The sequence below is a fragment of the Carassius carassius genome, chromosome 41 (assembly GCF_963082965.1).
Source record: "Carassius carassius chromosome 41, fCarCar2.1, whole genome shotgun sequence".
In the NCBI taxonomy this organism is placed as follows: domain Eukaryota; kingdom Metazoa; phylum Chordata; class Actinopteri; order Cypriniformes; family Cyprinidae; genus Carassius; species Carassius carassius.
This window is the reverse complement of record NC_081795.1, coordinates 25,635,612-25,648,795: the sequence shown is the minus strand read 5'-3', so window position 1 is coordinate 25,648,795 and position 13,184 is coordinate 25,635,612. Positions and strand designations below refer to the sequence as shown.

Below are 13,184 nucleotides of genomic sequence, written 5' to 3'. Positions count from 1 at the left end.
AGAACAGCTGGAATGAGTTGGTTTAATCAACTCTAAATTGACTGACTCTGAGTTAAGCGCGTGCACTACAACTATAAAAAGCCATTATCAATGGAGCGCCGATATTACGATTCACCAAGGCAACAGCTCCTGCCAAAAAGCCATCTGCATACTTCAGACTCAATTCAAATGTAATTCTTATCAGTGTTACAATATCACAGGTGAAAACTGGCAGAACGTTAGATTAATTAACTAATAGCTAATAATTTTATGGTATCTCATGGGCCAAAAAAATATATATAAAATAATAATATTAATAATAATATTTTAAGTGCATTTTTCTTATTTTACAAATGATCTGCCAATAGAGTAAGAAAAATACGGCAGTGGCTATTTACACTAAGTGGAATTAACACTTTCTTAGCGATAGATCCTATTTACAGTAGGTTAAGTGCAAGAAGCTCTAGATGCTATTTACAGAAAAAATGTACAGTGAAATCTATGATATATTCTATTTACCATGTAAAAGTAGCAGTTCTTTGCAACAGGCTAAGTGTAAATAATAATTAGATGCTAGTTATACTTTATACTGGCAGATACATTTGCACCTCAGTATTATTATACATTAACAGGATGCAATAATAACAGATTGTTAATGATTATATTTATTACAAGTAGTAAAAAGATAGTCAAAGATGAAGCCGCCGAGTCCGGTTGCCGTCCAGGTCACTCCGCTTAGATTATGTTTTTATTTACTTTTTTACCTACTTTTGCTTTCTCTTTTTACACACATTACCTCTGCACTGATCATATACGACAAAGAAACACTTTTGGACATTGGACACCGCTTAACTGACCTGTTTCAGGACACTTTATCCTCCAACATATCGTGGCCATCTGAGATTCTCCGGAACGCCGAGGTGAACAATGGCCACCTGAATAACCACCCGAGGCGACGGATCAAGAAACACCACGGGAAACGTGCTGGGATTCGCAACAGACTGAGGAAAAGAGCACACAGCCCTCCTTTACCGAGCATTCTGCTCGCCAATGTCCAGTCTCTGGAGAATAAGATGGACAATCTTAGAGCCAGGATAAGTTTCCAACGGGACATTAGGCACTGTAACATCCTTTGTTTGTCTGAAACGTGGCTCACGCCCTTGGTCCCGGACGCTGCTGTAACGCCGTCTGAAAACTTCTGTTTTATGGATGGACAGGACAGCCGAGGCCGGCAAATCCAAAGGCAGAGGAGTGTGTTTCATGATTAACTAGAAATGGTGTGACCCGAGGAATATCTCCACACTGTCGCGCTCCTGCTCGCCTCATCTGGAACATTTAACCATTATTTGCCACCCATTCTATCTACCTCAGGAGTTTTCATCGATCATCATAACTGCTGTTTACATCCCACCACAAGCAGACACCGGTTTGGCTTTGTCTGAGCTTCACAATGCGCTCAGCGGCTACATCAACAAACATCCTGACGCTGCTATTATCATTGCTGGGGACTTTAACAAAGCCAAACTCAGGCAAGTTATGCCTAATTTTTATCAACATGTATCCTGTCCAACCAGAGGACCCAATACACTGGATCATTGCTACACTCAGTTTAAGAATGCCTACAAAGCTCGCTCACTACCGGCTTTCGGCAGATCGGACCATGCCGCCATTTTCCTCACACCGGAATATAAACAACGGCTCGTTCAAGATCCCCCGGTGCAGAGGGTGGTGACGCGATGGTCCGCCCAATCAGAAGCAACGTTACAGGCGGCTCTTGATGACGTAGACTGGGACATGTTTCGCGCAAGTTCATCTGACGTCAGCGAGTTCACGGATGTAGCGTTAAGCTTTGTAAACACGCTAGCCGAACAAGCCACGGATACAATAACTACAAGGACATTCTCAAATCAGAAACCGTGGGTGGACAGATCAATCCGTGCAGCAGTAAACAAACAAACTGCTGCTTACAACGCCGGTCTTCTGTCAGGAAACATGAGCGAGTACAAAGCATCGTGCTATGCTCTCCGGCGCGCAGTAAGAGCCGCCAAACACAGATACAGGGAACGCATAGAGTCTCATTTCCAGCTAAATGACTCCCGACGCATGTGGCAAGGACTAAGGACCATCTGTGACTTTGGAAATAAATCCTCTGCAGAGGTGAGAGCAGATCCGTCGCTGGCTGACGAGCTAAACACTTTCTACGGCCGCTTTGAAAACAATCTAAGCAGTGTGAGTCTGCCGATCAGCGCGTCAGGAAGCAGCAGTCAGATCAGCGATCATCATGCGATCACAGTGTCGGAGGACGAGGTTCGGAGGGCACTAAAGCGAGTGAATGTAAGGAAAGCAGCCGGACCTGATGGGATTTCTGACCGTGTTCTGCGGTCCTGCGCTGATCAGCTCGCTGGTTTGTTTACATCCATTTTTAATGAGTCTCTTGCTACATCGGTGGTTCCCACCTCATTCAAAAAATCGGTCATCATCCCTGTGCCTAAAAACAATAAACCCTCTTGTCTGAATGACTATCGTCCAGTTGCCCTCACATCAATAGTCATGAAGGTCTTTGAGGGACTGGTTAAAAACGTCATCTGCTCCTCCATACCGGATACTTTGGACCCTCTTCAGTTTGCCAATCACCCAAACAGATCCACTGATGATGCCATCTCTCACATCCTGCACTCTTCTCTCACACACATTGACAGCAATAACAGGAACTATGTAAGGCTGCTATTTATTGACTATAGCTCAGCTTTTAATACTATAGTCCCCATAAAGCTAGCTTCTAAACTCATAGACCTCGGCCTGAATTCTTCACTCTGCAACTGGATTCTTGATTTCCTCACCGGCAGACCTCAAGTGATGAAAGTAGGCCAGTACACCTCCAGCTCCATCACCCTGAACATAGGAGCCCCACAGGGCTGTGTCCTGAGTCCCCTGCTCTACTCTCTCTACACACATGACAGCGTGTCTTCGCACAGCTCCACATCCATTATCAAATTTGCTGATGATACTGTGGTTCTGGGCCTCATTCACAACAATAATGAGACCGCGTACTTGGATGAGGTAGAGAAATTAACATCATGGTGCCAGGACAACTGTCTCTTTCTGAATGTGAGCAAAACTAAAGAGCTGATTGTGGACTTCAGGAAGAAACATCAGCAGCCCTATACTCCTCTTATGATCAGCGGGACCCCTGTGGAGAGGGTGAGCAGCTTCAAGTACCTTGGTGTAAACATCTCCAAGGACCTGACTTGGACTACTCACATTCAAACACAGGTGATGACTCAGTGCATCTCAGTGTGGTATGGGAACAGCTCCAGTCAAGACTGCAAAGCCCTGCAGAGAGTTGTGCGCTTAGCTGAGCGCATCTCAGGGTCTGCTCTCCCCTCTCTACAGGACATCTACCTCAAACGCTGCAGAAGTAGTGCTACTAAAATCATCAAGGACTCCATCCACCCTAGTAACCATATTTTCACTTTGCTGCCATCTGGTAAGCGCTACCGTTGCCTGATGGCAAAAACCGAGAGACTCAGGAGGAGTTTCTTTCCCCAGGCCATCAGGCTCCTAAACTCTTAACCACCCCCTTAACATCTTCATGCCTCCACTTAATGTTCACTTTATCTTTTTCACTTTATTCACTACCTCACATAGACACACTGACAGTGTCACCGTGTTTGCACATTTGCTTCTTGTACATTCCTGTGTATCTTAATATTTAAGACCACAGTAAAATGCATATATGCACATTGTACATCCCTGTACATCTTAATATTTAAGACTACAGTTTACGTTCATGCACATTATTTTGCGTTCTATATTTAATTTTACAATATACATCTTTTTTATATTTTATTCTTATATTTTTATTGTTTACTTTTATTTCATTCTTACATAGCTATATTTATGTATATTTTCATCTGTGTTGTTTTCTTTAATAATTGCACTGTCCATGGAGCGGACCTGACTCACATTTCACTGCTGGTTATGTATGCTATATATAATTTTGTTTGTTAACCCCCCCCCCGGAAACAAGACTAAGTTTCTTATATTTACTTATATAGAAAATCAAAGAAGAGCATTTTTCCAGCATGAATCAATTAAGTGTTTAAAAAGGGAGAGGAGAGCAAAAGAAACTCTGGGTTTACCGAAGAAAACCTGCTTCATAGAGTAAGTTACTATGGTAACTGACTCTGAGTATAAGTTAGCTCTCTTTCAGAAACGGGCTCGACTTACCCTGCTCTCTTGGGTTTGACAAACCTCCCATTCTGAAACAGAAAACGTAGAGTTTCCCTCATTTCAGGGTTAACATACTCAGAGTTTTCACTTAACCTCCTTTGTGAAACGGACCCCTGCTCACCAAGGCTGTATTTACTTAACCAAACACAAAAACAGTAATACTGTGAAATATTACTACAATTTTCTATTTGAATGTATTTTATAAATGTAATTTAAGATGAGTTTTCAGTCTTCAGTGTCACATGATCGTTCAGAAATTATTATAATATGCTGAATATCAATCTAATATTTCTAAATAAGAAATATTTCTTGTTATTATCATTTTGGAAAACAGTTTTGCTGCTTCATATTTCTGTGGAAACTCAGATACTTGTATTTTTTTTTTTTTTGAGGATTCTCCGTGTTTATTTGAAACATTAAAAGTGTAACATTTGATCTATTTAATGCTTACTTGCTGAACAAAGTATTGATTTCTTTTATAATAATAATAATAATAATAATAATTTTTAAATCTTGCTGACCCCAAACTTTTGAAAGGAATTGTATATAAAACAGTTTTCTAATACACTCAAATTCTTTTGTTTTTTGAAAACATAAATAGAATAAGACAAACAAGCAAGCTATAACTTTTTGATTAATGTATTTCCATGGCTTTACAATTTTGTATTTTTATTTATTTATTTATTTTAATTTTTTTTGCTGCGTAAATTTAAGAGACTGCAAACTCACCAAGCTATGGTTTTCTAGCCTATAACATATTTTACAGTTGAGCTATATTTTCAAAATAAAGATTTAAAATTAAATTTTCACTATATACATTTACATTTAAAGACAACATTTTCAGACCTGATAATCACAATTTTAAAATTCCTTAATATTTCTAGGAAAATGATCCTAGAAACCTACGTAGATTACTGATCATTGATGATCCTGGTTAATTTCCACCCATCAGCATCCTGGGATTGAATGTTTCTCCTCTGGACATTTTTATTTAACCTGAGCATAAATCACTTCACCAGACCCAGCACCTAAAAAGATAAACAAATTAAAGGGTTAGTTCACCGAAAAATGAAAATTATGTCATTAATGACTCACCCTCATGTCGTTCCAAACCCGAAGGTGAACGGAGGTCTCACGGGTTTGGAACGACATGAGGGTGAGTCATTAATGCCAAAATTTTCATTTTTGGGTGAACTATCCCTTTAATTCATTTTATTTTTATTTTATTCTATTCTATTCTTCAATTCTGTTTGAGGCTTGTATAAGCAGTTTTTTTTTTGTGTACTGTACTGTGACTTAGTTTGACTCACCTTGATCTGTTTGCAGTGTGAGTTTAGAGTAAACACTGTCAGAACTCTCAGGTTTATTCTCTAAAAGATGTCAACAGTTAACATCATTAGCTGTGTGTCCAACTGTGATATGAAATATCCATATATTTATAAAATCTCTACTGATAATATGTTAAGTCAGTGGTCTATTTTCATACAGAGAGAATAGTTAAATTATTTTAAAACAAAAACATAATCAAATTATCTAAAAATAAAAGAATTGTAATTAGCATGCAATGAGCTTTTCGTATCAGATCAATTTCACCATTCACCGCCACAAACTGACATTTAGGAAAATTATGTGGGGATTTTTGCTACTTTTATGATCATAACATCATAAGAGCAGAGACTTTTATTTCAGTTTACCTTTGTTGTCTTTCTTTTTCTTCTGTTTCTTTGTAGATTTCAGTTCAATCTCAGCATAGGTGAGTTCAGAAGGCGCACTTACACTGTCTACAATGAGGAAAACACACTTGGTTTAACTTGATTTGCTCTGCAGATATCACAGTGATAAAAAGATGGATTTAAGTTCTAAAATATGTTATTTACCTGTGCTTATAACATTATCAACAGTTGCATAAATAGCTGCAGTAGAGTCATAAATAATAGCAGTTCCTTTAATAAATTAATTACATTATTGCATTATATTTATTAATTTCCAATCACACACACACACACACACACACACATACATTATATATATATATATATATATATATATATGTATATATACATACAGGGGTTAAAGTGGGCCAGCATGGTCCGGAATTGCGTCCTGGCCCGTCAGATAAATTAATAAATAAATAGATTCATTAATATCAATGATAGAGCTATGGTAGGCTGTAGTTAAAAAAAAAAATGTTGCGTGTGCACTGTCAAATTGCAGCCAGAAATTTCCCGCTTCCCGACGTGTGTTATGTTCTCAGTCACGGTTCTCCTGTCTGATTTGAGGGCATCGCCGGTTCAACAAGTCGTGGTGTTTACGGTTGCTGTTCTAGCCATAGCTACCCTTAGCAAAAAGTAGTATACTTCAAGTTTATTTTATTAAGTTTACTTAAGTAAAGTTCAAGTATACTTTTAAGTATACTTTATGTAGCAAGTATACAAAGTGTTCTAGTGTTCTAGTAGCATACATGTAAGTGTACTGTTTCAATACTCCTTGGGACTAAATCGGCCCACTTTCTAGTATATAAAATATACTTTTAAATATACTTTAAGTATAACAGTAGCAAACTTTGAGTACACAACTAGTTTACCTCTATGTTTGTAGTTTGTACTGCAATTATAATAAAAGTGAACTTGATTTACTGAAAGTTTACTAATTAAATACTTTGTACACTTATACTGCAAGTATACTCATAAGTTTTCTTTAAGTGAAATTTATATCATACTTTAAGACTACTATGTCCCTATTTAGGTTTGAATTTGTATAAATTTTGTTACATGAATATCTGAGCATGCAAAACATACAAAGAAAGAACAGTGTATCTGCTTGTAAACAAAAACATTTCATTCTAGCTTCATGCATTCTTTTTTTAAACACTTTAATGTGGGTAAGTTACAAAAAAAAAAGTTGATAGATGCAGGCTATGCACACTTTAACTACACTGAAATTCTTGCAAAATTCCAACCAGACAGCGGATAAGGAGATTTCGCTCAAGAGCAATTGATGACATAGCTGAGAAGAAAATATTTAAGTGTAGGTATTATTACGGTTATTATGACCTAGATGTACATTTTACCAGTTGTTACCTACAGTTTATACAAACATTATGGTCATCCAGTGATTGATATCTCAAACATAATAATACCGGTTAGACATTGGATTTTGGTTGAAAATGAAAATCGGGTTGACGTCTAAATCCAACGACTGTTTGACGTCAAGCTCCAATGTTGGGCAGATGCTGAATTTTGGCTAGAATAAACTAAATGAATTACTCCGGGATATTGGTTTGTTTTAACACAGAGGAAGTGTCAGCCACATTAAAAAAGTTAACAGCTTAAGTTATTTGTGGATTAATGCGTATTGGAGACGCCAACCTTTTTAAAACGATTCAGTTCGATTTGGTGAACTGGTTCAAAAAGGTCCAGTTACATCAAATGATTCGTTCGCGAACCGGATATCACAAACTGCTTTGTTTTGAACTCTCTCTCACAACAGACACGGAAGAGAAGACAATGCTGAATAAAGTCGTAGTTTTTGCTATTTTTGGACCAAAATGTATTTTCAATGCTTCAAAATATTCTAACTGACCCTCTGATGTCACATGGACTACTTTGATGATGTTTTTATTACCTTTCTGGACATGGACAGTATACCGTTCACACAGTTTCAATGGAGGGACTGAGAGCTCTCGAACTAAATCTAAAATATCTTAAACTGTGTTCCAAAGATCAACGGAGGTCTTACGGGTTTGGAACGACATGAGGCTGAGTTATTAATGACATAATTTTGCTTTTTGGGTGAACTATCCCTTTAATATTAAATTAATAATTGTTAAAAAGTAAAAGTAGTAAGCTTTGCACATGAAACAAAGACTGCATTAAAGAAAAGACTGCACAAAAGCTTCTTCCTGCTTTGGGAATGGGCGTTACTTCTGCAGAAGTAGTAAACGCATTGGCTTTTGATTTTTGGGAAAAACAATTTTTTTTACCACAATTTATTCATTCATAGTCCAGGTAAAATACTGTTGTCTGCATAACCATGTTTTGACATCCGTCACCATCACAGGATGTGCAGACATAAAAGTCATCGAGGCAAGAAAACCAGCCGATCAGTGTCGGAGAGTCGGGTCTCTCTTCGAGAGATCAAAACTCAGCTTGTCATCTTGGCTAATATTCATTTACAGCTGAGTCTGTTGTCGGACAGCAGAGAAGGAATAGTAAAATGTTACAATGAATTTTCAAAGTTTGATTGTTTTAATTTTGACAACTCTGCTTTTCCCATTCTGAGTCAGCATTGTGTACTTCACAGGTTCGCTCAGGGATTGCGGATAAGACAAATTGATATGATGCAAGATGGCATTGCAAAAAGTTCTAGAACAGAGGGTTCGTATCATGGCTCGTATCATGAGGAAAGTTTGCCACTGTGCCATAAAACGATTCAGACGAAGACATGGACAAATGATTGGAAGTGCTCGAGAATTTGATGTTCTTGATGAAAGTAACTTCCGTCATAAACGAAAGGTAAATTTAGAACCTGTTACGCAAATTCACACTGCAGTTGCCGACCACTGTTGTCGTTTGAACGCTTCTATATAATATATACGAATTCTGCTAATAAGAACAGTGTAAAACACAATGAGGATTAATGAGCTGCTAGATTCATGAATATTAATCAGGTTGTGTGCATTTGTTCAAATTGATTAGCTGAAATCAAATCAGTGATGATAATAGGTGAGCGCCAGCCAATGAGATTGTCATTTGCACATTTAGTTCCGCTCAATAATGGAAAACCTGGCAGTTCTTCAAAGCAGGAAAAATCCAAAGGAACTCTGTTATTTTAACAGGAAAATAAACAAAAAATGTCATTTACATGTAATCTGTCAATTCTGCATGTGTACATATGACTTTCGTGCTCTCTGCTTTCACCAAAGTGATGAGTCGTGCACCTGTACACTAAAGTTTACGGTACATCAAATACAGGTGTGCTGTGCATCCATTGAGATGAACTGAAAATAGCACAGATCCTGAAACTCTGAAGCGCTCAGTCTGAGTGTTCGGCAAGTGAAAATATATTTGTGATAAACCTACACAGCAAAAAATCCAGAGTGAAATTAACTCTGGGAGTTGCTGGGAGTACATGTGAGACCACACTTCTGCTAGGTTTGAGGGATAAATGCAGACACCCAATCTTGCGGCTTGTGAAAAGAAGATCATGACCTCACCTCATCCCCATAGTTATAAAACATGTGCGTCCAGGCACTACCATTATTTCAGATGAGTGGAGAGCCTACCGGGGGGCTTCGGCCAATATGGGCTACAAACATTTTACAGTGAACTATTCCCAGTGGTTTGTAGACCCACACAGTGGAGCTCACTCACAACACATTGAAAGCGCTTGGTTGACATACAAAACAAGTGTATGGAGACTAAGAGGGAATAGGACAGAGAACATTTTAAAAGAACACCTCTCTCTCATAGAGTGGACTCATTGGCTTGGTGAAAAAAATAAACGGGGGCCACTTGGGCGCCTAATAAAATATATTCACCATCAATTTCCTGTTTAGAGGACAACACACTGAACATTTGATTGTGTTTTAAGTAATATTTAAGTAAAATACAAGTTAACTTGTCCCCTTGATTTAAGGTGCACTGATATTTAAAAGCTTTGTTAAATAAAATGTGTATTTTACCTTTTTAATTTCTGTGCTTTAAGTGCTGGGTAATGTGAATCTTGAAGTAATCATCTTGGATATACTGTTGCAAAATAAGAATCACCTTGGTAGATGTTAATTGAGATTCTTTAGATAATGACTTCAAATTACTACACATTACTAAATCATTAACAGCTCATAAACTAACATGAATTCATGACTTGTTGATGTATCATTATGTCATGACTTGTCTTGGTGGGGCACATCTTTAAAAAGTTATCTATTTCACATGTTCTATACATTTTCAACTCATCTAAGTCAGGCAATAAATCCACTATCTTTCACTGATGTTTGTGACAGAGCTGGTGGCAAATTTATAAATTGTGCCATTTTCATACATCTTGCTTCTAGAACATGAGTGGTTTATTTCATCTCAAAGTATTAATTAATACATTAACTATCATGCAGGAACTAACATGTAATTAAGGTAGTGTTAATCATGCAGTATTTCATATGACTCATGTCATAAAAGTTACCCATAAGTGTCAAGGGGTATAGATTTATGGGAAGAGGGTAAAGACTGACCAGACAGCAGTGTCTTGTCTCGCGCTTCTCTCTGGTTCTGCTCTGATGTCTGACTGCGGTTCTGCTGTTGACGGACAGTAGAGAGAGACTGAGATCTTCCACCTACACAAACATAAAATGTCTTTATTGCCATTCAAAGGAACCTTTTCAATGCACAAAAAGCTCTTCATAGTAAAAAAAAAAAAAAAAAAAAAAAAAAGGTTATTTAGATTTTTTAAAATGTTCTTCAGACTAAGATGAAAAAAGGTTATTCTGTGTCATCACTGTGAAAACCCTGTTTGGAACATTTATTTTGAAGAGTGCAGCTGAAAACTGCTCAGAAACCTTCTGAAATCAGCCGACTTAACAGCTTTACCAGGTTAGGAGACCAGTTAAGACCAGAAAACTATCTTAGGCTGTTGTGGGATAGAAGCTCACAAGCATTAGAAACAGATCTAGCGTTTGCAAATGTGCTATGGAAAATGAATCTAACCTTTGTTGTTTCTGTAACGCCACAGCAGGACCAAGAAGACAATGATCAAAAAAGTGACAGTCAGTCCTGCAGTCACTCCAATTTTCATGGGTTTATAAAACCTTGAGTCTTCAGAAGCTGAGATATATTTTTATATTTAGATTAGTGCTGTAAAGTCTACAGAAAATATTTCAATAGTGTTTATAGCTCTTACTCTTATCCCTGACTGAGATCCAGCTCTTGGGTGACTCTCCTCTCGTCGGGTGTTTGCAGTAGTAGAAACCCTCATGTGACTTTGAGACAGCGGTGATGGTCATCTCTGTAGTTTGATTCTGGATGAGTGATCCATCTTTATAGAAATCAGCTCTGAGGTTTGCTGGGGTTGTATGTTGATATAAACAGCGCAGAATCAGATGATCTCCTTCAGTCACAGGATGAACAGGACTCTCCAGAATCACACCAGCTACAGAAACAGAGCAAACACGCACTGATCACATAAATAGTTTAATTAATTACATATTTGTTACCGCTTCCTCATTGAGTGTTTTTTGTCCACTGATGATTAATCAACCTGCTTCATGCATTGATTGTAAACTGATTAAATACAGAACCACAGACTCACAGTGTACAGTGATATTAACCGGATGATGTTTCTCTCCAGATTCAGACTCACACCAGTACACTCCAGTGTCTGATGGGACGGTGGAGCTGAATGTACATGTAGATCCTCGACGTAATGAACAATCTTCCAGCCGTCCACCGTCTGTGTATCTTCTCACTCTCCATCCAGTAGAGTTACTCTGCTCCTCACAGCTCAGAGAAAGAGAGACAGATGTGAAGTGTTGACTTCTGCTGGGACTGACGATCAGAGAGACTGGAGGAGAAACACCTGAGAAGACAATCACAGCTTCAGTTTCAGATTTTAGTATAGAAATTCTCTTGTTTTGATATGAACCGATAGTTTAAGTTCTGTTTGAACTCACCAGTGACCCACAGCAGCTGTGTGTTGCTGAACTGTGTTTTATAGACTGATTTCTCGCTCTCTGCTCTGCACACATAAACTCCTGTGTGATTTAGAGCAACAGAACTGACCGTGTAGTTTCCTCCTGCTCCTCTGCTGCTGTCTGACAGCAGATCATACTGATCTGGAGAATCAGAGAATGGATATTAAATGGTATTTTGGGCTTGAATAAAATCAGCTAATCAGAAGTTAGCACATGAAGAACATTATAACTTACCTGGTGAGACAGTTAAAGTGAACCAGCTGAACGTCCAGCCTGTAGAGTAACTGTGAACCTCACAGATCAGAGTCACTGGATCTCCTTCAGTCAGCCAGTTCTGTGGAGAAACACTTAAAACTGCTCTGGGATCTGAAACAGAGAAATCACTCATTAATAACATGTTAAACGTGTGTTTGTGTGTGTATGAAGAGATGATGAACCTCACCTGATACTGTCAGTGTAACTGCATCACTCTTTTGTGACCTGCGTGATCCTTAAAATCCTTGACAGGTGTATTTACCTGCTTCAGATTCAGTAACAGACCAGATTGTGTGTTCCTGTAGTTTACTGAAAAACCTGGCTTCTTTATACCAGTGGTAGCTCCAGCTAGTGACTCCTTCATCATAAATGTCACATCTGAGAGTGACTGTATCTCCTCTGAATACATGTTGAGCAGGTTTAATGGTCACTTTGAAGTTTGGTCTTTCTGTACAATGACAACAATTCACAATTAAAATAATGTTATAATAAAATAATTAAAATAATCAAAAGAGCTGTTTTTCCTGGATAAACAGTTAATTGCAAAACATACATGCAAGTTAAATGCAACAGATTAGACTGAAATGTCTTTAGCTGTTATAGTCACTTATATAGTGTCTTATGAATCATTTGAAGAAATATGGTTGCTGTGTTTTGTCACTGCTATTGTTTCATTGGTTCAATTTCTTCATCTAGTCACAACACACAGATAAGTTGTTAAAAAGGTGTATTTAAAATTATTATAAAGATGTTTCTTTTCACAGCTAGTTTGTAACAGTGTAGAATCACTCATGTGAATATGTGATGAGATTCAGTCACCTTCAGTGTGTGCAGAGTGGACGCTTGAAATCAGCACTAAAACACAGAGAATAACTCACTAGAATGAGAACATGGAGCTGTATTTAACATGTATTTAACATTTTTGTTTGTTTTTAAAGGAACTATTAAGTGAAAATTACTATATTGCGTATTTTAACATCAACCTAACCCACTGGGCAAAGTCTTTTTATGTCTTCTGTACGTCCGATATAGA

At 37.9% G+C, this 13,184-nt stretch overlaps 1 protein-coding gene across 1 annotated transcript; it reads right to left on the bottom strand.

The window, feature by feature from the left end:
- Positions 1-5,126: 5,126 nt before the first annotated feature.
- On the bottom strand, positions 5,127-12,560 carry LOC132123264 (uncharacterized). The gene is made up of 12 exons (XM_059533826.1): positions 12,485-12,560; positions 12,339-12,386; positions 12,131-12,262; positions 11,876-12,037; positions 11,515-11,781; positions 11,107-11,355; positions 10,914-11,030; positions 10,442-10,543; positions 6,090-6,155; positions 5,907-5,993; positions 5,523-5,582; positions 5,127-5,240 (listed from the first exon to the last, which is right to left on the bottom strand). Exons 1-12 carry the CDS (start codon positions 12,558-12,560, stop codon positions 5,200-5,202), a joined length of 1,407 nt encoding a protein of 468 aa, XP_059389809.1. The 3' UTR covers positions 5,127-5,199.
- Between the last annotated feature and the right edge of the window lie 624 nt (positions 12,561-13,184).